Source organism: Lampris incognitus, chromosome 12, assembly GCF_029633865.1.
Source record: "Lampris incognitus isolate fLamInc1 chromosome 12, fLamInc1.hap2, whole genome shotgun sequence".
NCBI classification, from domain to species: Eukaryota; Metazoa; Chordata; class Actinopteri; order Lampriformes; family Lampridae; genus Lampris; species Lampris incognitus.
This window is the reverse complement of record NC_079222.1, coordinates 32,189,830-32,216,301: the sequence shown is the minus strand read 5'-3', so window position 1 is coordinate 32,216,301 and position 26,472 is coordinate 32,189,830. Positions and strand designations below refer to the sequence as shown.

The window sequence follows — 26,472 nt, the reverse complement described above, 5'->3', positions numbered from 1 at the left end:
TGTTCATCAGTTGATTTATTACGTAATAGATTCAATATTCAATAATTTATTGCCATATCAACTTCAGTTGATTTTGAATTTCTTTCGGCGTGCTCAAAGATAACGACAATAAACTTAATCTCACAATATACATACAAGAAGTGTCCACAAAAACATTCTGTCACTATTATATTACTTTTTGTTTTGGCTGCTCCCGTTAGGGGGCGCCACAGCAGATCATCCGTTTCCATCTCTTCCTGACCTCTGCATCTTGCTCTTTCACGCCAGCCACCTGCATGTCCTCCCTCACCACATCCATAAACCTCCTCTTTGGCCTTCTTCTTTTCCTCTTTCCTGGCAGCTCCATATTCAGCATCCTTCTCCCAATATACCCAACATCTCTCCTCCACACATGTCCAAACCATCTCAATCTTGCCTCTCTTGCTTTGTCTCCAAACCGTCCAACCTGAACTGTCCATCTAATATACCCATTTCTAATCGTGTTTTTCTTCATCACTCCCAACGAAAATCTTAGCATCTTCAACTCTGCCACCTCCAGCTCAATATCCTGTCTTTTCTTCAGTGCCACTGTCTCCAAACCATAGCTGGTCTCACTACCATCTTGTAAACCTTAACCTCTTGCTGGTACCCTTCTGTCATAAATCACTCCTGATTTACGACTGTTCTCCACACATTCCAACCTGCCTGCACTGTCTTCTTCACCTCTCTTCCACACTCCCCGTTACTTTGAACAGTTGACCTCAAGTATTTAAACTCATATGTCTTCATCACCTCTACTTCTTGCATCGTCACCATTCCGCTGTCCTCCCTCTGATTCATGCATATGTATTCCATCTTGTGCTCCTGAACTTGGTCCCTACTCTCACTACAGATCACAGTGTCATTCGTGAACATCATCGTCCACGGAGACTCCTGCCTGATCTTGTCCGTCAACCTGTCTATCACCATTGCAAATAAGAAAGGGCTCAGAGCCGATCCTTGATGTAATCCCACCTCTGTCTTGAACCCATCTGTCACTGCTACCACACGCCTCGCCAATGTGAGACTGCCCTCATACATATCGTGCAACACTGTTACATATATCTCTGCCAATCCCGACTTCCTCATACAATACCACAACTCCTTTCTCGGCACCCATGCTTTTTCTAAATCCACAAAGACACAGTGTAACTCCTTCTGGCCTTCTCTATACTTCTCATCAACATTCTCAAAGCAAACATCACATCTGTGGTGCTCTTTCCTGGCATGAAACCATCCTGCTGCTCACTAATCGTCACCTCTCCTCTTAACCTGGCTTCTATTACTCTTTCCCATATCTTCATGCTGTGGCTGATCAACTTTATACCTCTGTAGCTGCTACAGTTCTTCACATCGCCCTTACTCATGAAAATCGTTACCAGTATGCTTCTTCTCCACTCCTCAGGCATCCTCTCACTTTCCAAGGTTGTGTTAAACAATCTAGTTAAAAACCCCACTGCCATCTCTCCTAAACACCTATGTGCCCCCACAGGTACGTCATCTGGACCAATCGTCTTCCACTCCTCTTCCTCTTCATAGTTGACCTGACTTCACCCTTGCTAATGCACCACACTTCCTGATTCACTATCTCCACATCATCCAACCTCTCTTCTGCTCTCTCTCATTTTCTTCATACATCAGCCCCTCAAAGTACTCCCTCCACCTTCTCAGCACACTCTCCTCGCTTGTCAGCACATTTCCATCTCTATGCTTGATCACCCTAACCTGCTGCACATCCTTCACAGCTTGGTCCCTCTGTCTAGCCAATCAGTACAAATCCTTTTCCCCTTCCTTAGTGTGCAACCTCTTACAACTCGCCATTTGCCTTTCCCTTTTCCTTTACCAACTCTCTCGTCGCCTTACGCTGCATATTGTACTCCTGTCTAATTTCTTCATCTCTTCAACTATCTCACTTCTTCTTCACCAACCTCCTCCTCCGTATACATTCCAGTACTTCCCCCTTCCACCTCTGAGTCTCCTTGTTGTCCTTCCTCTGTCCAGATGACACACCAAGTACCTTCCTAGCTGTCTCCCTCACTATTTCTGCAGTGGTTGCCCAGTCATCTGGCAATTCTTCACTACCACCCAGTGCCTGTCTTAACTCCTGCCTGAACTCCACACTACAGTCTTCCTTCTTAAACTTCCACTATTTGATCCTTGGCTCCTCTTGACTCTGTCTGACACTCTCTTCACCTCCAACACAGTGTTGACATATACTTTCTTTAGAATTGCCCCTACCCCATTTCTCCTCCCATCTGCAACATGGTAGAAGAGTTTGAACCCTCCCCCGATTCTCCTGGACTTACTCCCCTTCCGCCTGGTCTCTTGCACACACAGTATACCTACCTTTTTTTCTCTCCATCATATCAGCCAGCCCCCTTCCCTTACCATAGTGCCAACATTCAAAGCTCCGACTCTCACCTCCACACTCTTACCCGTCCTCTTCTCCCAATGCCTCTGGACATGCCTTTCTCCTCTCCTTTTCCTTTGCCAAGCACTAGCATAGTTTCCACCGGCACCCTGCTGGCCAACATTAGTGGTGACGGCAATTGGTATCCAAACCCTTGACCGATCCGGTATGAAAATCTGATTTATGATCCGCATATTTGATTTGGCAAAGGTTTTACGCCGCATGCCCTTCCTGTTTTAACCTTCCTCATTTATCCAAGGTTGGGACCGGCACTAAGAATTCATTTGATTTTGCATTCCCAGTGGCTTGATTACAATTATATTCCAATTATATGACAATAATTCAATTTATGCAACCCATATGGCCCATGCCGTTCAAGTGACAAATTAAATTGCACATGCTTAAGGACCCTATACAAGTTTAAGCAACCAGTGAGGCATTTAGGATGCAGATTTACAACAGTTGTGCACTGCACAGAATGGGATGGGATTATTAAACCCGCTGGGACTAAATTGTGATTTAAGGCTATACAAATAAATCTGACTTGACTTAACTTCTTTAAAATGAATATGGGATCCATGCGTGCCTCGCCTCCATTTCAACCCACAGGTGTCTTTTCACATCAGTTTTTGTACGCGAGGATGCATGATTTCATATGTGATTTTACTCGGCTTCAAGTCCAACATGCCAAAAGTTATATGTACCTTACTGTCGCTCAAACTGTTGTACATCCATGCACTTAGATGTGCTTTGCAAATGGTTTTTCTATATAAGTGTATGTTTGTTTGTGTCTGTATGTTTGTGGAAGCTGTTGGCGTGACATGGTGTTGTCATGTTTCCCCTCTCTACGCTAGGAGAGGACAGTGAATGTCAGTGTCCGGGGGGGGGGGGCAGATGTAAAGCACAGATGCACAATTAAACATGTACATGCAGGCGTCCAGGTGGCGTGGTGGTCTATTCCGTTGTCAACCACCCCCTCTGCCGATCCGGGGAGGGCTGCAGACTGCCACATGCCTCCTCTTATACATGTGGAGTCGCCAGCCGCTTCGTTTCGCCTGACAGTGAGGAGTTTCACCAGGGGGATGTAGCACGTGGAAGGGTCACGCTACCCCCCCCCCCCCAGTTCCCCATCCCCTCCAACAGGCGCCCCGACCTACCAGAGGAGGCGCTAGTGCAGTGCAGCGACCAGGACACATACCCACATCCGACTTCCCACCCGCAGACACGGCCAACTGTGTCTGTAGGGATGCCCGACCAAGCAGGTGGTAACATGAGGATTCAAACCGGCGATCCCCCTGTTGGTAGGCAACGGATTAGACCGCTATGCTACCCGGATGCCCCAGGATATTGGGTTTCTAAAGGGGATTTCCACCCTAAAGTGGTGGAAATCTCAATCTCAGCACCCGAAATTGGTATGCAATTGGTATGGGTTGTCACCCCCCCCTCCCCTCCCCCGTACCAATTTATAATGTACGAGCAATAATCCCTGCTTTTCCCATGGTTGTAAATACTCCAAAGCCCCCCCCCCCCCCCCCCAAAGCGTTGACGTTAGTCACCACAGATGGGAAACGCCACATCCGAGACAAGGTTTCCACAGCAAACAAGTGACGTCTCCTGCCTTGTCCTGAATTGAGGGGAGTCGAATAGCGAACGGACTCCCCCCCCCCCCCCCCCCGCGTGAGCGTCACGAGAGAGACGGTGGTGAAATGAGACTATAACCTTCAAGAGATAGCGGCGCGACAGCCAGAGGAATAGAGATAATTGAAATGACTGTCTGCGTAGGCCCCCTCTTTTCTCATCCTCCTAATTACTCCGTGTCCACATTTTGTGGAACTGCACGAGTGTTTGTGTGTGTTTCTGAGCAGCGGTGGGATCCTGGGAGTTGGTGGGGTTTTTTGTGCAAGTGAACCATTGATATCCACATGTGTGTGTGTGTGTGTGCAGGAAAACTGGCTAGAGGGTGTGTTTTTGTGCTGGTCTTAAACGAGCGTGTGTGTGAATCTGTGTAGGCTGGTCTCAGATGACTACTGTCTGGGGTTGTGGAGCCATTATGGGAATGTGGACGTGATGGGTTCAAGTAATTGATCCTGGGACGCTCAGAGCTGACAGACGGGCGGACGGGCTCAGTGCCAAGATGGGGGAGGGGGGAGGAGGAGGAGGAGGAGCAGACTATTGTAGGATGATGTTGGGCGGCAGTGGCTCAGGAGGTTGCGCAGGTTGTCTGGTAACTGGAAGGGTTGCTGGTTCAATCCTCGGCTCCTCCTTGCAAAAAACCCATACCACTGCCACTGGTGTGTGTGTGTGTGTGTGTGTGTGTGTTAGTGTGTGTGTGTGAGTGTGAGGCCTTAACTAATTGTAAAAGCGCTTCGAGTGTCTGTTGCATTTAGAAAAGCAATATATAAAATGCATATCCGTGTGTAAGGACCTTTCAATAAGGTGAAATATGTCATGATGGAAATATTTGAAATGGGTTAGAACGGCTTGGAATGGGTTCAGATTTACCAGGACGGGGATTTGTTAATAAACCAGAGTTACTGGGCCTGTTACTGGATCCTGAAAACTCGCCTTGTTTTATACAGAGCTAGTGAAATGCACTAAGCATGGAAAATATCTGTAAAGCTGTGTAACTGCCAGCTTGCTACCTGAACGTCTTGGACGCCGGTTAAGTTCTGTGTCAACAGAACCTGTGGACTGTTCACAACACAGCTGACCGCAGCAGACGCAATTTTATTGCAGCGATTTACTGCAGTCTATTGTAATTTATTTGTACAGCACATTTCAGCAGCGAGGCAATTCGGAGTGCTTTGCATCTGGGGCGAATCCGGGGGGCAGCCGGGAAGCAAACCCGGGTCGACCCAGGTCCGCTTCCCGGCTGCCCCCCGGATTCGCTACGTTGCTGTCAGAAGTGGGATGCTGAGGCCGCGAAGCCATCGGAAGCACGTGCACCCAGAGGTGCGAGGGAGCCGATATGCTGAAGCGCGGGGGGGACGCGCTTCCCAAAGGAGGGGGGGGGGTAGTGTAACGATCCCGGATGACTAGACTCGCTAGTCCTTGGCTAACAAGTCGGACCCTTTAGTTGACTGGTTAGCGCAGTCGCCCGTGGTGCGGGCGACCCGAATTCGCTTCCTGGCTGCCCCGTGAATTTGCTACATTGCTGGGCTTACAGCACCCGGTGTTCCCAGGTGGTCTCCCATCCAAGTACTAGCCCGGCCCGACCCTGCTTAGCTTCCCGAGATCGGATGAGATTGGACATGGTGAGGGCGGTATGGCCGTAAGCCCAGCAATGTAGCGAATTCAGGGTCTGCCGGGAAGCGAACCATAAAAAAAGGAATCGAGAAAGACATTTAAATACAATTGGAAGATAGAAAAAACAAGCTGAGATGGATTAAACAGGAGAGTAAAAGTTACATGGCGGTGTAAGAACTTCCAAGTTTTATTGGATAAAAGGCAGCAGCAGACAGTGAAGTCCTCAGCCTAGATTTAAAAGACCTGAGAGTTGCAGCAGACCTGCACTTTTCTGGGAGAATGTTCCAGATATGCGGTGCGTAAAAACTGAAAGCTCTATGTTTAGTTTTGACTCTGGGGACAGAAAGCAGACCTGTCCCAGACCATCTGAGCGGTCTGGGTGGTTCATAGTGTAGCAGAGGATCAGAAATGTATTTTGGCCCTTAACCATTCAGTGCTCTGTAAACCAAAAATCAAGTACTGTAAGTAAAAATAATAATAATTATGGTTATTATTGGGCGGCATGGCGATGCAGTGGTTAGCGCGGTCACCTCACAGCACGAAGGTCCAGCCCCGGGGTAGTCCAACCTTGGGGGTCGTCCCGGGTCGTCCTCTGTGTGGAGTTTGGATGTTCTCCCCGTGTCTGCGTGGGTTTCCTCCAGATGCTCCGGTTTCCTCCCACAGTCCAAAGACATGTAGGTCAGGTGACTCGGCTGTACTAAATTGTCCCTAGGTGTGTGTGTGTGTGTGTGTGTGTGTGTGTGTGTGTGTGTGTGTGTGTGTGTGTGTGAGTGTGTGTGAGTGTGTGAGTGTGTGTTGGCCCTGTGATCGACTGGCAGACTGTCCAGGGTGTCTTCCCGCCTGCCACCCGATGACTACTGGGATAGGCTCCAGCATCCTAATTAGGATAAGCGGCTTTGATAATGGATGGATTATTATTATCATCAGTGTGAGCCGTGATTATTATTGCTTCAATTTTCTTACAACCATTCTAATCCTCGATTGTCACTTCTCGCGCCATTTATTATACCCTTTCTCCGTCTCACTACACCCCCGCCACTCAAGATATAGATGAGGCAGGTTCACCTTTGACCTTTCCTGAATTACAGAGTTGCTCGGGCCGGGTCCGCTGCGCTAAAGGGGCTGCGATTAGGCAGGCTGATGATGAGGGCAGCGTCTCTGCTGTCCGACAAATACAGTGTCATCACTGCTGTGGAAAGGTAATATTTCCAATGTTGCTGATGCTAATGTTGTAATATCTCCGGCAGCACACTCCGTCTATTTTTGGAAGCCGACACAAGTAAAATGCTGACACCCCTGGTCCCTGTCCTCGGTGGTATCCCAGGCAACAGTTTCCCTGGAGACAAGCTTTGGCAAATCTCTACGGTCTGTTTAGCAAAGCCCCGGCACGTGTCTCCTGAATGGCCCCGGCATAAAGCGGGAGTTTATTGCCCCGAGCAACAATGATGCCGAGGCTTGTGTTTGACCAGAGATTAGCATGGATTGGGGCCTTTTGTGGCTGTTCTGCTGTTTGGTGATGATAAGAGCTAGTTTTGTCGGTGCTAATGGCTGTGCAGGGACCGTGCTGGAGGGCAGAAGGTAACTGTAGATGCAATATTGCTGCCTCAGTAGCTTTGCAAGGCTGTGTCAGGCATATGTAATTTTTCACCAGTAAGGCTGAAATGATACTGGGAAAAACATCAACACTACCATTTTTATTTTTTTTTGCAACATATACTGCAGTGTTAAATAATATAAAGGAGTGGTGCAACTTCGCCACATATATATGGAGGTTTCAACTTTTAAAGCTCCACTTGCAAAGAATGTGTCACTGTATATCACATTTATCAAATTAAGAATGACTCGGGTGACGGTAGAAGGGGAAATGAGGCAGTTTTCCCAAGAAGTCATTCATTCAGATGACATTATATTGTTTTTTTCAGATGTACATGATTATTTTTCTTCAAGAATAATCATAAAAAGCCTTAGTAGATTTCTTTCTGTCCGGCAATACTAGTCCTTATTCCGTTTGTAACATGTGCCTGCACATTGTTTTTAATGACAATAAATTGAATTGAATATTGCAGACGTTGCAATGCCATTATTGTAGGCCAATTCACTAATATCTAATTTTGTTTTCCAAAGGTTCCTCTGAGCATGTTGAATAGTGAATATTCAGCCACTTCCCTTAACAATGATTACCTGAGTAGACATCTTCCAGTCAGTATCGGAATTTGAATCTAATACACCAGCTATCAAGCTTGTCAACCTGTCTTTCAGTGTCCTGATGCATGCTAACCCTATCTAGCACCTGAACCCCATCTAGCACTTGAACCCTATCTAGCACTCTAACCCTATCTACCACCTGAACCCTATCTAGCACCCTAACCCTATCTAGCACCCTAACCCTATCTAGCACCTGAACCCTATCTAGCACCCTAACCCTATCTAGCACCTGAACTCTATCTAGCATCTGAACTCTATCTAGCACCCTAACCCTATCTAGCACCTGAACCCTATCTAGCACCTGAACCCTATCTAGCACCCTAACCCTATCTAGCACCCTAACCCTATCTAGCACCTGAACCCTATCTAGCACCCTAACCCTATCTAGCACCTGAATCCTATCTAGCACCCTAACCCTATCTAGCACCTGAACCCTATCTAGCACCCTAACCCTATCTAGCACCTGAACCCTATCTAACACCCTAACCCTATCTAGAACCTGAACTCTATCTAGCACCTGAACCCTATCTAGCACCTGAACCCTATCTAACACCCTAACCCTAATCTAGCACCTGAACCCTATCTAGCACCTGAACCCTATCTAGCACCTGTCTTGATGCTCAATAATCCAGGTAAGAAAATCAAAGAAGGTTGAACCAGTTCATCTGGATGCAATGTTTATTTACAGAAACGCTTTATCACTCATCTAAGTGACCTCTTCAGTCTCAGCTGACTGCAGGTATCCCCACCCTTATAAACAATACAGTGGCACAACGACCCAAACCAACGACCAGTTTCATATGCAAATATGGGTGTGACCATTAGCTAGAGGTACAGTGGCCATGTGTACTATTCACAGAGGATTTGGGAATGTCTGCTTGTAGATGGGTATAGACTGCTAAATCCTTAGGGGGGGCGGGCTTAGGAGTACATCTGTCGCCATCTTACAATGCTGTAATTGCAAACATTCCCAAATCCTCTGTGAATAGCACACATGGCCACCGAAACCCTACTTAATGGTCAAGTCCATATTTGCATATGAAACTGATCGTTGGTTTGAGTCGTTAGGTCATTGTATTGTTTATAAGGGTGGGATACCTGCTGTCAGTTGAGACTGAAGAGGCCACTTAAGATGAGTGATGAAACGTATCCGTCAGTAAACGTTGTGTCCAGATGAACTGGTTCAGCCTGCTTTGACTGTCTTTCAATGGTGGTTTTTAAGACCTTCCAAGTCAGAAATGACATACAAATATGAGCTGCCTGTGATTATGTAAAAATGAGAGGAACTGCCCTACTGAAGTCTGACTGGTTTGAGGCTCAGCCAAGTACAGATACTGAATGTATTGCTTCATCCCCTAGAAACCCTTCTGGCAGCATGGATAGAAGGACTGTGCCAGCCTTTGCCATTTTTTGATAAAGTTTCAGTACATATAAAGTCATTCAGCAGCTGCACAGCAGTGACCTGGGGGAGAATCTGCGGTTTTAAAAACGTCTTTCCTCCAGCGGTGCATTATCTCATATAATGTGCCAGCTAAACATGTGTGCTAATCACAAAGTGTAACTGGGCACTATTTAAAATTAAAAACTTTTTATTTTACTAAGTTGTGGCTGCACTTTAAGCATTTTTTTTAAAGGAATTGTTATTTATTCCTATAGATTTATTTATTTGTGCTCGTTGTCAGTTATAACTCTCAAACTAGATAATAAAAGGAAGTTCTATGGCAGCCATTCTCTGTATGTATTTGGTCATGTTTTGCAAAGGGTTTAACATGAGCCAGGCCATACAACAATGACAGCAATCATCACATTCGTAAAGGGTTAGTAGTATACAGCTGTTAAACACACACACACACACACACACACACACACACACACACACACGCACACACACACACACACACACACACACACACACACACACACACATACATATATAGTATATCGGCCCTGTGGTGGACTGGCGGCCTATCCAGGGTGTCGCCCAATGACTGCTGGGATAGGCTCCAGCATCGTGTGACCCGGATTCGGATAAGCGGCTTGGATAATGGAAGGATGGAACTTGTAGTGGCTGATTATGAGCAGTGTGAATATCCGGGTTTTTTTCCTAGCTGCTGGTTTAATCAGTGGCAGTAGTAACGTCACGTAATTGGATTTGTATGAATTGCACACCCTCTTCCTTCACCCATGCTAACGCTAATCTCTCTCTCTCTCTCTCTCTCTCTCTCTCTCTCTCTCTCTCTCTCTCTCTCTCTCTCTCTCTCTCTCTCTCTCTCTCTCTCTCTCTCTCTCTGTTTCTCTCTGTCACTGTCTCGCGCACACACATGCCCCTACACACAACATAAAGAGAAGGTGAAGCAAGATCCCTGTGACCTTTGTCACCTCTCTTTAAATGCATTACGCTACTGGGCTGAGAGCCTTAATGTCCTCCAGCCCCCAGCGATAGATCCATTCACCCCAAGAAAAGACTTGCCACTTGTTTTAAATATGATAATTTTTCCTTTAATATTGCCCAGTATGTTTTGTAATTTTGCTGTAGCTGTGGATTTACACCCCAAAATCACAAGCATTTTTCCAGTTATCTATTCAAAAGTTACTTGGGTCTCAGGAATCCCACATGGAGCCGTATGCGCACCTCCATTGATCCGGGGTTGAATATTAACACAGCGTTTTCCTGTCTCCTCCGCTCTGTTCTCCATCCAAATTGAAGAATAAAAACACGGGACGGTTTTTTTGACTGACCTATCTCCTTTGAAAAAAAATGACCTTGGCTAGCTGCTCTGCTTTTTATACCATCTCCCTTCCCTGAGTGCTATCTTCTCCCCGGTCTGTCTGGGGCTGCTGATGCAGGCACATCTGGGCTACAGACTGTACTGCGGACAGCCGAGCAGATTAAAGTGCCAAGTCCAACATAGATAATGTAACAAGCCTGCCCTCCGCCCACACAGTAATAGACACACTATTAGTAATGGGCTCTTGATGAATTAAAGAGGGCTTAAGCGTGCCCTCAAGATTTACAGCCACAGTGAGACCTCAGACTGGCTTTAAAGTCTGTTCAGCAAGGTATGAAAACGAGAGTAGCACCAAGTTACACACAGTCGCTCTCAGGGACAAACCGCGCAATAGCAACGTCATGGTGCATGCTCAAGAACCCGGGTAAGAAAATCAAAGAAGGTTGAGTCAGTTCATCTGGATACAATGTTGACAGATACGTTTCATCACTCAACTCCGCTGAGTGATGAAACGTATCTATTTATTTTTTTAACTATCTGCCCTCAAAAGGAAAGGGCAAATAGAGTGGGAATAAGAAATGGTCGTCATCTTCGGGTGTCCGGCTAGCGTAGCGGTCTATTCCCTTGCCTACCAATACGGTGATGGTCGGTTCGAATCCCCGTGTTACCTCCGGCTCGGTCGGGCGTGCCTATGGACACAACTGGCCGTGTCTGCGGGCGACCAAGCCGGGGGGAACACGGGGATTCGAACCGGCGATCCCCGTGTTGGTAGGCAACGGAATAGACCTGGACGCCCTGTGGAGTTCCTCTTTTTTGAGTAACTGAATACGTTACTGATTACATTTAGTACAGTGTACTCAGTATTCAGGCACTAAATACTTTTTTCCAGGTCTTGTGCCCGATGCTGGACGCAGCAGCAGACTGAGACACAAAGCCATTAGCAAATGAAGAAAAATAGAGCGGCAGCAGTAAAAGAAAAATAGAGCGGCAGCAGTAAATGGACGCTGACCCAGCACACAACAGACACGCCATATAATATGTCTGGTTGTCTGATGGTTTGTGTGACAGACGAGACTCTCTGCCTTTCACAGTGTAATTGCATCTATTTTTGAGTTTTCTGTGTCTTCTGCGTCTGTCTTTGTGGCCTGTTTGTCGAGCCCTACGTCCTCTTGCTTGTGTTTTGTGGGTCTGCGTGTGCACTCATCTGTCAGTCTGCCTCGGAGTTGCCGATCTCCCACCCAGCACAATCTACTACTAGATGTTGCCAGTCGAGTGTGAGGACACAAGTGTGTCTTTGGGGTAATTAAGTGTTTGGGGCAACTAACTTCTAAAGTGTGTGCTACCTCAAGAAGGTGCCCCAACATCCACAACTACCCGTGCTGCTGCTTTGTGAGTCAAGACAGACGCACACGAGCAGACTCACACAAACAGACTCACGCAAACAAGACGGGCTTTTTCCTTCTGTATTTAGACATTTTGTTGATATAGGCCAACCACATACCTGTGTGTGTGTGTGTCTGTGTGCGTGCATGCATGTGTGTGTGTGTGTGTATGCAGGTGTGTGTCTGTGTTGTGTGTGAGCGTGCATGTGTACATACCTGTGTGCGTGCGTGCGTGCATGTATATGTGTTTGTGTGTGTGCACGCATGTGTGTGTGTGTGCACATACCTGTGTGTGTATATGCATGCATGTGTGTGCATGTGTATGTGCATGCATGTGTGTGTTTGTGTGCGCGCGTGCGTGCGTGCGTGCACATTCGTCTGAATGTTTTCGCTCCCCGGGTGCCTGGTGCTGGATGCGGATGGGAGCAGGAATTTCCTCACTTTTAAATTTTTCCGGAGTGATCACATCAGCGTCCAGTGTTGAAGTCCTCCTCGTCCTCTCGGAAACAAGTTTCCATCTCGTGAGAAGCTCGCGAAGCTGCTCGGACGAGCTCTCTTATGAACTCGGCGCTGCGCTCGAGGACACCTGACCAGTCTGCAACGTCCTCCACACCGCAGAGTTCCTCTGCTGAGCTCTCAGCCATTTCATCATATCCGGTGCCGCCACGGTGGCATCATGTGTGCTGATAGTCTCCTCGGTCTGGTTTACAGCCCTCCAGTGCTCACTGGGACGACGTGATAACGATACTCATTTAACACTGCCAGAAAACAAATTAATAAATAAATAAAATCAGGGTAGGACAACATGGCTGACCACGGTATTCAGTCTTCGGTGTGGAGCAACGTGTGAACATCTCGGACCTCTTTCCTTTTGTGTTACTGTAGAAAATCTGTCATTGTTCGATGGCCAGACCGAACCCTCGCTAATGTAAAGGACTGTTGAAGGACTGTGACGCTGTCACAGCCAGCCAGAAGCAGGGCTGCACGCCAAGACTGCTGCGCAGTGTTGTTAACAGCGCACATGTTTGGCATCGTGAAATGTACTGTATATACATTATGGTCTGGTCTGTCTCTACAAACATCACGCTAAACAAAAAAACAAACAATGTAAACAACATGATTAGTACAGCACAGGGCATGATGAAATACATTTATGCAAGAAAACCCCCCACCCACTCATGAATACATGTACATTGCATAGACAATGACACACCCACACAGATAAAAACCCACGTGCGCGCACGCACGCACACACCTACACACATGCACACCACCGATGCGCGCGCGCACATGCACACTCACAGATGCGCGCACGCACATACACATACACACATGCACACAAATACATGCGCACATATGCATGCGCACACCGACAGATGCGCGCGCACATGCATGCACGCACATACACTTGCGCATGCATGCACATACCCACAGGTGCACATGCACGCGCGCGCACGCACACACACACACAAATGTTCGTTCTTCTGCTTGTTTGTATTTCGTTCTGACCCCCCCTGCTGTACCGGGGGTGTGACTGCAGGCCAGACGTCCCGTGTGCGGCTTGTGTAGCTTTATTATCTCTCCGCTTGTCTCTCGTCCCTTGATCCCGAAACAAAGGGAAGATTTTAGCATCACGGGGGGGGGGGGGTTTGCACAGTTTGTTATTGAAGGCGCAGTCTTCCTGCTTTGGCAAGCGTCCCGGATTTTGAGCGGAAAGCGACTGCTGCAGGGCACTTTCCACAGAGATTATCAGCGCCGGGGCACAAGAGATTACCTCCGGGAAACAAGTTGTTTATTATCATTTTACAACTCACTTAATTATGCCAGGTAATGGGAACAGGAAGACGGATCTCGAAGACAGTTTTTTTTTCTGGGAATTGGGATGAATGATAAAAAAATAAAGAGAACGCACACACACACGCACACGCACACACACACACACACACACACACACACACACACACACACACACACACACACACACACATGCTAATGAGGAGTGTCTTGGCGTTGGGGATGTGCAGTTTTCACGCGGTCCCCGAGGGTCCCGCCGAGTAGAAGAGCAGACGGCAGAAACACGCGGCAGGTAAACGGCGTAACGGAAAGGGGTCCCGGTCAGGCGGCGCATCTATAAAGACTCTGTTTAGCGGACTCGATTTGAGACGTCTCGCTTCTCCCTCCTTCTGGCCGGTGAGGAGTTGCACGTGCAGCGCGTGCGTGGGAGACGCGTCGCATGTGCAGAAGCGTTGCACAACATGCGTTTCGGGAGGGATGCGCAGTGGTTGCGGAAGGGTGCAGCAGTAGTATGAAGTGAAAGTAAAGGACTCTTTTCTTTCTTTTGTCCCCCATTTCCTCCTCTCCAGTTGTACTTGATATCTGACGTATTTAATGATCCCCGTAGGGAAATTGCGCTCTGCATGTAACCCAACCTAGTTGTGTGGGTACGAGCAGTGGGGGGTGGGGGTGGGGGGCACCGTGCAGCGCCCGGGGACCCACTCCGGTTCGTCTCGCCATACCTCGGTTAAGGGCACAGAGGGGAGTAAACGCGCACGTCTTTTTGATGGTGGGGGGGAACCGGAGCACCCGGGGAGACACGGGGAGAACAGGCAAACTCCACACAAAGGACGACCTCGGATGAGCCCCCCCCAAGGTTGGGCAACCCCGGGGTTTGAACCCAAGACTTTCGTACTTGGAGGTGACAGCGTTAACCACTGCGCCACCAGGCCGCCCGTACGTGGCCAATTACCCCACTCTTCGGAGCCGTCCCGGTCTCTGCTCCACCCCCCTCTGCCGATCCGGGGAGGGCTGCAGACTACCACACGCCTCCCCCGATACATGTGGAGTCGCCAGCCGCTTCTTCTCACCTGACAGTGAGGAGTTTCGCCAGGGGAACTCAGCACGCGGGAGGATCACGCTACCCCCCCTTCACCCCCCCGTCCCGCAACAGGCGTCCCGACCGACCAGAGGAGGCGCTAGTGCAGCGGACCAGGACACGTACCCACATCCGGCTTCCCACCCGCAGACGCCGCCAATCGTGTCCGTGGGGGGAAGTAGCACGGGCCGGAAGTAACGCGAGGATTCAAACGGGCGATCCTCGCGTGGGCAGGCGACGGAATAGACCGCCACGCCACCCGGACGCCAGGAGTCTTTATCCCCGTCAGTCTGAGCGGCTCGAAGGCCCACACCCTTGTATTCCCATGTGTACGTGGTGCCGAGCCCAGCGTTCAAGAATAGAGGCGCGCGTACAAATCACAGCGCCACGTCTGCCCTTAATGACAAGACACTGGCGGCGTTTATCAAGTTAACGGCTGTCAAGTGTCTGCGCTGCTGCACAGGCGCTGTTACCACAGTAACGCCGCGTTCGAGTTCATCCGACGGCGTGTCTGCCCCCCCCCCAGCAGTGCTCCAGCTCAGGCTTTACTTATATTCCCACAGCTTTCTATTTTCATTCAGCTCTCCACGCCACTCTCTTGCCCCCCCCCCACCAAACACACACAAACTATCACACAGACATTTTTGCAATAAAACTGCATATCCCTCCCTCCCCCCCCCGCTTTTTCTCCATAACCCCACTCTTCCGGTCGCTGCTGCTCCACCCCCCTCTGCTGACCCCGGGGAGGGCTGCAGACTACCACGTGCCTCCTCCGATACACGTGGAGTCGCCAGCCGCTTCTTTTCACCTGACAGTGAGGAGTTTCGCCAGGGGGACGTAGCGCGTGGGAGGATCACGCTAGTACCCCCCCCCTCCCAAAAGGGCGCCCCGACCAACCAGAGGAGGCGCTAGTGCAGCGACCAGGACACATACCCACATCCGGCTTCCCACCCGCAGACGCGGCCAATTGGGTCTGTATAGGGACGCCCGACCAAGCCGGAAGTAACACAGGGATTCGAACCGGCGATCCCCGTGTTGGTAGGGAATGGATTAGACCGCTAAGATGGCTGGATGCCAAAACTGCAAACATTTTAGAATTGATAATCATATAGACGCAGGTAAACACACACACACACACACACACACACACACACACACACACACCCCACACACACACACACACACGCACACACACACACACACACACACATTGTGTCTGTGGGCTTCAGGGGGCGTCCCAATTCATCAGTAGGACCCACACCTGGCCTCTTTAATAAGATGAGCTCCCCTAAATCTATTTAGCTCATCCAATACACCGTATATGAAGAGCATGTAGGGGGTGGGGTGGGGGGTGGTGGTGGGGGTGGGGACTTATGGCAGCTAGCAACGTGGAACATTTCCAATATAAAACACTATTCAATCTCTGATTATATTCCGCTATCTAGACCAGTGGTTGAATTAAAAGAGGGGTGCCCTTGGCACTGTAGTCTGACATTAGGCTCCAAGTGGTTGGGTGGGGCAGTAAGGCGGGTGTGACTGTATTACTCCGTCTATATATGCGTGTATGTGTGTGTGTGTGTGTGTGTGTGTGTAAGAGAGAGAGAATGAAAGACGTGGTGTTATATCGGTGGCGGTGGTTAGATGATCTGGGGTGGAGGCCAATAAATGTGTCAGCAGTCTGCATAAATTTACGATGACCCTGCCGGTGGTAAAGTCTAATGGGGGTGGAGAAGCAATTTTCCCCCATCCAGGATATCTGATGCTGCCGCTAAGAGTCTCTCTGACTGCCCCTCCCTTTATTTCTCTCATCCTTCCTCTCCCAAACCCTGGCCTGCCCTTTTCATTGTTCTTATATTTCTCGTGGCACATCCAATCACCATAACGTGTTCTCCTGACTTTCACTTGATGATGTAATAAGTTACCTGAAGTCAGGCCTCATGGTCTGGTGTTGGGCAGGAGAAGGTCAGAGAGTGCTGGAAGAGGTACTAAACAGACCGGATGGGGAGTGCAGAGTTGGACAAGGTGGTGGAGGACGATAGCAGAACTTGGGGTCTTGTACACTCTTTGTAAGACGATGGCTAAACACACTAAAATGGCCCAGGTCTCCCTTAAACTGTCAGACCACACATGGAAAGACTCCAGCCTAGTCCACCTCCATACTACTCATCAGAAGACACCTGGATAATATCTATACAACAGAGTATAGCAATTTCTTAATGTAAGTTTAAGACGGCGGCACGGTGGCCCAGTGGTTAGCGCGGTCGCCTCAGAGCAAGAAGGTCCTGGGTTCGAACCCCAGGGTTGTCCAACCTTGGGGGGGGTCATCCCAGGTCGTCCTCTGTGTGGAGTTTGCATGTTCTCCCCGTGTCTGCGGTGGGTTTGCTCCGGGTTCTCCGGTTTCCTCCCACCATCAAAAAGACATGCCTGTTAGGGTTATTACTCCTGTCTGGGCCCCTGATGGAGGCAATGGGAGAAGAACTGGAGTTGGTCCCCGGGTGCCACATGGCGGTTACCTACTGCTTCTAGCTACACAGCTAGGATGGGTTAAATGCGGCGATACCATGGGTATTAATAAAGTAATAAAAAAAATCTGTTTTAAGAATAAATGATTCAGCATTTGCTGATAACTACCAAATATTAAATCCTTAACTTGTACATTTTAGCGGAAAAACTAAACATCTGAGACAGGTCACGTCCAAGAATCAGTTTCGCATCACATGCCTTTAACTTCGCCCTGCCTGTGATGAAGTTTCAGGAACAGCCACATGTTGCAGAACACCTGCTGTTCCCAATGTTGTTATGGTTACCCACCTGCTCTAGAAGAAGTAGTAGAAGAAGAAGAAGAAGAAGCCACTTTATTTCATCATTGTACAGGTTACAAAAAAATTTTGTTCTCTGCATTCAACCCATCCTATTGTATAGGAGCAGCGGGCAGCTGCAGCGCCCGGGGGCCCACTCTAGGTTTTTCCGTTGCCTTGCTCAGGGGCTCAGGCAGCAGTATTAACCCTTACATGCATGTCTTTTTGATGGTGGGAGGGAAGCGGAGAACCCGGAGGAAACCCACGCAGACACGGGGGAGAACATGCAAACTCCACACAGAAAGGACCTGGGACGGCCTGGGGTTCGAACCCAGGACCTTTTTGCTGTGAGGCAACAGCGCTAACCACTGGGCCACCAGAAATAGGTCTCACTAAAATAGGTCTCTCTCCATGCAAACCGTTTTTTGGGTGTATATTGTTTGTGTCCGTTTCACCCGGGAGCTGACGCCGGCAGTTTTTGTCCGTCTGTCGCTCAGGAAGGAATGAGATATGTCTTCAAGTGTTCCTCCGAGAGGGATAGGAGGCAGAACTACGCTGTGGTGTGTGTGTTTGTTCGGCTTTTCTTCTTTCTTTTCCTCTTTGTGGAGGGAATTAGGGTGTGTATGTGGGTCGGTGGGTGTGTTTGTGTCTGCATGGAAAGTATGCAAAACTGGCCATGTAGCTATGTTAGTCTTTGTACGTGTGTTTGTTTTTGTTTTTATATATTCGTTGCCTGTTCTAATTCAGTACGTTTTTACTTGCCTCGCTATAATTTATGTCTCACGTCACATTGTGTGTAATCCTTTGTATATTTTAAATCTGTGGCTCTTGTGTACTCTCTGCATTCAACAACTATTGCTTTTGCTCTTCAGCTCTTGCTGAAGTCGCTCCCATTTTTTTTTCCTGGTAGGTTTTTGCCTGCAGAGTTATTTCTTATCCGAGCTGAGGGTCTAAGGATAGGGGGTGTCTAAGGATAGGGGGTGTCTAAGGATAGGGGGTGTCATACATTATACTGACTGTAGTTGTGAGTATAGCGCCCTCTCACACAACTTTATGATTTTTGACCATGCAAACAAACTTGTCTTCTATTGTAAAGAGGATCTGTTGGGGGGAAAAAAGGAGTTTAGGTTGGGGCAGTACAGAAGGAAAATGGACATTTAAGAGGCGTTCTCATGCATCCGGGTAGCGTAGCGGTCTATTCTGTTGCCTACCAACACGGGGATCCCCGGTTCGAATCCCCGTGTTACTTCCGCCTTGGTCGGGCGTCCCTGCAGACACAATTGTCTGCGGGTGGGGAGCCGGATGTGGGTATGTGTCCTGGTCACTGCACTAGCACCTCCTCTGGTCGGTCGGGGTGACTGTTTGGAGGGGGGGCCTGGGGGGGGGATAGCGTGATCCTCCTACGCACTACGTCCCCCTGGTGAAACTCCTCAAGAAGCAGCTGGCGACTCCACATGTATGGGAAGAGGCGTGTGGTAGTCTGCAGCCCTCCCCGGGTCGGCAGAGGGGGTGGAACAGCGACCGGGACGGCTGGGAAGAGTGGGGTAAATTGGCCAAGTACAACTGGGGGAGAAAAAGTGGTCCCCCTTGCTTAGTTAGCCCCCCCGGGGGAGGGGGGCTTTGACCGCTAAATGAGTTCCTTAAGATACTTTCTTGTGCTCGTGCTGAAGTCCTGTAACAACATGCTCGGCTCAGTTGTGTGGCAATAACACGAAAGAAAACCAAAACTGAACCAGTAAAACGGGCTTCATAACCCAACAATAACATGCTGGGGTTATTGATTCCAGCTGTTAGATTTTTGTCCAATTTTCATGCATGTAAGAAACGGTAAACATGATCCGAGCACAACAAGGCAAGGCACATTTAGTTGTGTTGCACATTTCAGCAACAAGGCAATTCAGAGTGCTTTGCATAATAACCAACCAAAGGAGTTGAATCAAGTGCAACTGGACTCGGTATATATATCCGTGAAGACGTTTCGCCTCCCGTCCAAGAGGCTCCCTCAGTTCGTGCCTTTCTGGCTAGACCAAGCTAGTCTGATAATAATTACAAGCTGCAAATTTGATTTAGTAAAAGGCGGCGGCAAACAAACCAAAGCAGTACACACTTGCCTGTAAGGACTAGCAAACTATTTTGCAGTTTGCAGGGCCTGGTGAAACAGGCGGCGTGAAATGTCCTTCGCTCCGCTGCTCGTCGTGGGCAGTGAGTGTTTGCACCCCTCTATGTTGCCCCCTGCCCTGCACGCACACACACACACACACACACACACACACACGTGCACGCATCCGGGCAGTTGGCTGGTGCAGGCATGCGGAGCAGGCAGTAGGTGGGCTGAAGGTCAGGCAGGCCCTAGTTATACATGAGCATGGTTCTCTCTCTCTCTCTCTCTCTCTCTCTCTCTCTCTCTCTCTCTCTCTCTCTCTCTCTCTCTCTCTCTCTCTCTCTCTCTGTCATTCTCTCACTCCGATGGCCTGACTCATGAGTGTGACAGCAGCATGACCCGGGCCAGGACACCACGTGTTGGTGTCTGTGCCGGTGTGAAAGGTGGAGAATCGCTGAAATAGAAAGAGAGAGAGGCTGAGGAGGTTGAGAAGAGGGGATAGGTGTACTGTGAAAATGAGTGGAAAAGAAGTACACACCTTTAAAAGCCGTAGTCAAATGCTCTGTCGCTGCATTATGTGTAAAATAGAGTAGGACAAGGTAATTGTATTTCATTTAATTCTCTGATGGAGAGACACGAGATGCTCTGTTTTCCTCAAACGTGTCATGTTTCTTGATACTGACTCACAAACAGCTGTGTACACTTGTGTGTCTCAGACAGTGAGTCAGTCAGAGAGAGAGAGAGAGAGAGAGAGAGAGAGAGATTGTGCATGTGTGTGCATGTGGGTGTGTATGTGTGTGTGTAGTTTACTGTCAATGCAAATGTGGGAGAAAACTGGCTTGTAAAGATGCAGACAGAGTGCTGATTGTTTTGTATGAACTTTGGCGATCATTCTCTCTCTCTCGCTCATCTCTCTCTCTCTCTCTCTCTCTCTCTCTCTCTCTCTCTCTCTCTCTCTCTCTCTCTCTCTCTCGCTCATCTCTCTCTCTCTCCATCTCTCTCTTGCTCATCTCTCTCTCTCATCTCTCTCTCTCTCTCTCTCGCTCATCTCTCTCTCTCTCCATCTCTCTCTCGCTCATCTCTCTCTCTCACTCTCTCTCTCTCCATCTCTCCATCTCGCTCTCATCTCTCTCTCTCTGTCGCTCATCTCGTTCTCTCACTCTTTCTCTCTCCATCTCTCTCTTTCTCTCCCCATCTCTCTCTTTCTCTCTTCATCTCTCTCATCTCTCTCTCTCAGTCGCTCATCTTTCTCTCTCTCTTTCTCTCTTCATCTCTCTCATCTCTCTCAGTCGCTCATCTTTCTCTCACTCTTTCTCTCTCCATCTCTCTCTCTTTCTCTCTCCATCTCTCTCTTTCTCTCTTCATCTCTCATCTCTCTCTCTCTGTCGCTCATCTCTTTTCTCTCACTCTTTCTCTCTCCATCTCTCTCTCTTTCTCTCTCCATCTCTCTCTTTCTCTCTTCATCTCTCATCTCTCTCTCTCTGTCGCTCATCTCTTTCTCTCTCTCTTTCACTCTCCATCTCTCTCTTACTCTCTCTCCTTCTCTCTCTTACTCTCTCTCTCCATCTCTGTCTCCATCTCTCTCTCAGTCATTCTCTCCGTTTCGGTTTTCAATTTCTTTGCGTTTTATTGGCAAAATGACAAAATTGACATTTGTATCGCCAAAGCATTCAAAATACATTCGTTTGAAGACAAAAACATGAACATTTAGCTCAAAAACAGCAACATTTTGCATATTGGAAGCAAAGAAAATCACAAATACAACTAACTGACTTCCTTCAGTGGATGAACAGATCCCCATTGAGGAAGTGATGGCTACTGTCTGTCTCTCTTAACGTTAATTAGCATTTTTTTTCGTGTCAGTTACTCAGTTATACACCCAGTCACTACTACAATACACCCACAGTGCAGTGTCTGTACAGATGGGATGTTAACGTGGCCATTTTTTGGCCATGTCTGTGATCTTCAGAGACAACAACAGTAATGAAGAAAATGATACTAATTAACTTTATTTATATTTGCTTTCAAAGGAAATGTTATGAAGTTCCTTATTTGCTTTGGATTTTAGAAAATTCAAACAATAGAAAATATAAACTGTGTGAAACAAAGTAGAATAAAACTAACACGAGGATCTGGGCTGCCTCCACATGAGTTCTTACACACAGCGGTCTTGAACCCACCGAATTTCCCTTATTTTTTAGTTTACCCTTTCTTCCATCTTTCCCCTGCTCGGCAAACTCTCTGGTGAAGCAGAAATGTGAATACGGAGAAGCAGGGAAGTGGGATTGATGACATCTTGTTCTCGTCTGTTGCAGATGGGCATTTTACGGGAACCCCTCCTACGTACGGCTACGATGCAGACCGGGCAGAGGAGCAGAGGAGGCATCATGACATCCTGCCATACATCGATGACTCACCCTCCTCCTCGCCACACCTCAGCTCCAAGAGCCGCAGCAGCCGGGACACCCTATCATCTGGATCTCTGGAGTCCTCCAAGTCGGTCAGTATGCCATGCGTCGGTCTGATTACACTGTTTATTTGTGTAGGAGGGTAGTCGTTTGTTAGTCTTTCATGCAATGGCCCTTGTGTCTCTGCCGTACATCTGTCCTGCAGTAGTTCTGGGAAAATTTGAACATCGAGGAGAGCGTTTTTTTCTCTCGGAGGTAGGAGATCAGCGAAACAGAGACATGCAAGCTGTTGTGTCGTATTGGATAAACAAAAACAAAGAAGTAGATATACAAGCACACACATAATTACATACCAGTGTGCCTAGAGACAGCTGAGTAGTTAACCCCCCCCCCATAAGAAAGTGTGCATCTACTTTTACTTTGATTCTCCTTTCTCCTGCCTCTTAATGCTCTAAGTGCGCTCCCACACTCCACTTGACCTGCACTCTTAGCTTGGATGTGATTACTCTCTTGCACTCCATGATGCCAGATGGTGACATTCAACTATACCTGCTGATCGCAGACTCTCCTGTAAGTTGCTTTGGACAAAAAGATCGCTGGTTCGAATCGCCATGTTACTTCTAGTTTGGTCGGGCGTCCCTACAGACAGAATTGTCCGTGTCTGCGGGTGGAAAGCTGGATGTGGGTATGTGTCCTGGTGAAACTTCTCACTGTCAGGTGAAAAGAACCGGCTGGCGACTCCACATGTATTGGAGGAGACATTTAATAGTCTGCAGCCCTCCTCGGATTGGCAGAGGGGGTGGAGCAGCGACTGGGACAGCTCAAAAGAGTGGGGTAATTGGCCAAGTACAATTAGGAGAAAAGGTGTGTGTGGGGGGGATGAGTGCATGTAATGATAATGTCTCAGGTATCCCCTAGTCTGTCCACCTCACTCCTATTAGCTCATTCAATGGCAAAACATTTTGGGGTTAGTGGACTACCTTACCTTTAAAAATATTTCCCTTTCACCTCTTTTTTCTGGTTGAAAGTGCTGAATTTTTTATTATTATGGCTATTTAATAATATTTGTGTTAAATTAGCAAAATTTAAAATTGTAATTGTAACTGTCATTGTAAAAATTGTAATTAAAAAAAAAAATAAATTAAAAATTAAATTCAATTAATTAAAGTAATTAATTAATGTAAAATTAAAGTAAAAGTAAAAAATAAAGTAAATTAAAAAATAGTTTTAAGTTTGTCCTTAAACAGCAGGGTGACAGGCATGGGCGCAAGTCCATGAATACTGGGATGGCGTCCAACGCTTTGCTTGTGCCCCCGTCCATAGGGTTAGTGGTTGTGTCAGGAAGGGCATCTGATGTAAAACTTTGCCAAGTCATTATACAGATTGACAAGACCATACCAGATCAGTTGAGGCTCCATATGGGATCGGTCAAGGCCCGGGTTAACAACGGCTGCCATTGCGCAAGTTCATGAATACTGGGATGGCGTCCAGCGTTTTACTTCTGCCCCCGTCCATAGGGTTATTGGTTTTGTCAGGAAGGGCATCTGATGTAAAACTTTGCCAAGTCATTATACAGATTGACAAGACCATACCAGATCAGTTGAGGCTCCATATGGGATCGGTCAAAGCCCGGGTTAACAACGGCTGCCATTGGTGCTGTGCCCTCACATGGTACCAACAACCAGCTGAAAGAAGAAGAAGAAGAAGAAGACTTAAAACACACAAATACAGTTAAATCGTTCTTCACTGGCATTTGTTGCTTACTGAGATCGATAAAGGACAGTTCTTCCTGTCATAGCCAGTAACTTAGAGAAGAAAGTCATCCCTTTGATACGTTAAAGGTTTGTTCATCCACTTATCGTAAGGACCAAGTCATCACCTGTGACATCACTTCATTTATTTTTTTTTTCATTTTCTTACCCTATCTCATTCTTTTATCTGTGAACATTCTCCGTTGGCTGTAAAATGTCATACAAGTCACCATGCAGAGGACATATACATGTGCATATATATATACACGGTCACTTACACAAACATACATACTGTACATATGCCGTCCTCATAAGACTTAACGGGGATGAGAGTGAAGGTGGCTGGTATAGCTAGCTAGTAATACGTTGTTGGCATGGTAAGTTGAAGCCTCGGTGCTCAGTATTTCCCATCTGTCACGAGTGAGATGAATTATTTAATCAGTTACACATTTATTTATGTGTATTTTTTCCCCCCTAGAGTAGATAAACATGCTATAGCCATCCATTAGAGTACCACGGGAGGCTAATGTTGCCGTGCTACATCGTTCCCTCGGTGAACATACTCATATAAGTGGTCATAAGGCAGGCTCAGTGGCCCCGCCCCCTTTCTATTTTCCACACTGCTGGAGACGAGAGCCTGTCAAACTGATTAATAGCTCGAATTTGCCGATAAATGATAATTCCCTTGACCGCACCCGACCTCTGACCCCCAGGTTTCATAGATTTATCACAGATTTAAGTTTGTTCACATGCTCGTACCAAAAGCACGCGCACACACATACACACACACACACACACACACACACACACACACACACACACACACACACACACACACACACACACACACACAAGTTTACTACCTTTCACAGCCATGTCTGTTTACACACATTGGAGTAGGCACACTAGGCCCAGAAACACACACATCCTTTCTCTCACTGGGAAGGATGATTGGATTTACTGTAAAAGCAACTTGAGTGGGATTTGTCAGGCAAACACTCAGGTTTGGTGGCAGTCCCAGAGCAAGCTGGAAACCGTCCGTGTGTTTTGGTCTCCTTGTGTACATGTGTAGCACGATGCAGCCATACAACAGTTTCATACTGAAAATGTCTCTACACTGCATGGCACGCTTTCAATAATTGCGTAAAAAAATAGAATCGGAAGCATCCTTGGTTCATCCTCAGAGTCCCACTTCAGATATTGTCTTCGTCTCATCCTGCAAGTGATGAGTCACAGCCCAGAGGACAGCTGCCCGGTTGAGCAGAAGCTGATGACACAGTGAGGTCACGGTCATGAATCATGATTATGCGTTTTGCATTTTTCAAGAATGTTCCCGTTATTTACACGATCGAGCTGTTGGCTTGTGTCATCAGAGTCTAGCAACGCATGATGACAATATGAAGAAATGTTTCGCCGGTGTGTCCGGTCACAAGGTCATTGGTTTAATCATGTATCTACTGTGTTGCTATGTGATGACTCTTACATGCTGTCCTCTACAGGGTCAAATAAGGGAAAGTCCAGTGTACTCTTTTTTTTTTAATGTCTCCCCCCCAACTGTATCCGGCCGATTACCCCACTCTTCCGAGACGTCCCCGGTCACTGCTCCACCCTCTCTGCCGATCCGGGGAGGGCTGCAGACTACCACATGCCTCCTCTGATACATGTGGAGTCGCCACCTGACACTGAGGAGTTTAACCAGGGGGACGTAGTGCGTGGGAGGATTACGCTATCCCCCCCACCCCACCCCAGCCCACCCCAAACAGGCTCCCTGACCGACCAGAGGAGGCGCTAGTGCAGCGACCAGGACACATACCCACATCCGGCTTCCCACGCGCAGACACGGCCAATTGTGTCTGTAGGGACGCCCGACCAAGCCGGAGGTAACACGGGGATTCGAACTGGCGATCCCCGTGTTGGTAGGCAACGAAATAGACCGCTACACTACCCAGACGCCCTGACAGCTGTCCTTTTGAGTGTAATGAGGAATGACTATTTTTCCCCTGGTCTTGGTATGCTGCACCCCGCCAAGTTGCGGTAGAGTAACTAAATCCTCTTCCTGTACCATGTTCTGTGTGATGATGTCATAACCCGAGGCAGCATCCTTAAGGAAACCTCTTCTTCTTTTTTCTTTCTTTTATCACTGGGTCACAACCTGGATGGCTAGCTAGCCTGTGTGAATTAGGGGATGTAGAAAGAACGAGATCAGCCTCGGGGGAGGTTTATGGAGCTTGATATCTTTAATGAGCTCCGCACGGGGCGAGTTGTCTCCTTTCAGGACCAAAGCCTCGTGGAGAGGCCGCGTGGCACATGTCAACACGTACCGTTCAGGACAGCCGTCTGTCCCCCGTAGACACCGCCTGTCAGTGGCTATCACGTCTGGCGGAAGTACAGAGGTCGGTAATACCGTGCTTAATAATAAATAAGCCGAGTCTCTGCCGCGCGGGGTTGTTTATACGCTGCTCCTGCTTTGCATAAAGAGACCTCCTGCGATGGGGAGCAATGCTTCTCCTCCAGCGGGCGAGGAGGGGGAGTAAAGGTAAGGAGCAGATGAG

The 26,472-nt window shown here is 48.0% G+C and overlaps 1 protein-coding gene and 1 pseudogene across 1 annotated transcript in view; one reads left to right on the top strand and one right to left on the bottom strand.

Moving 5' to 3' along the window:
- The window catches only part of LOC130121617 (breakpoint cluster region protein-like), a 90,885-nt gene that overhangs the window by 60,892 nt on the left and 3,521 nt on the right, over positions 1–26,472 (top strand). Inside the window, exons 2-3 of the mRNA XM_056290459.1 lie at positions 22,077–22,261; positions 22,626–22,739. Of these exons, the coding sequence (XP_056146434.1) occupies positions 22,077–22,261; positions 22,626–22,739 (299 nt within the window). The remainder of the gene's footprint in view (positions 1–22,076; positions 22,262–22,625; positions 22,740–26,472) is intronic.
- LOC130122263 (5S ribosomal RNA) lies at positions 5,586–5,705 on the bottom strand (annotated as a pseudogene).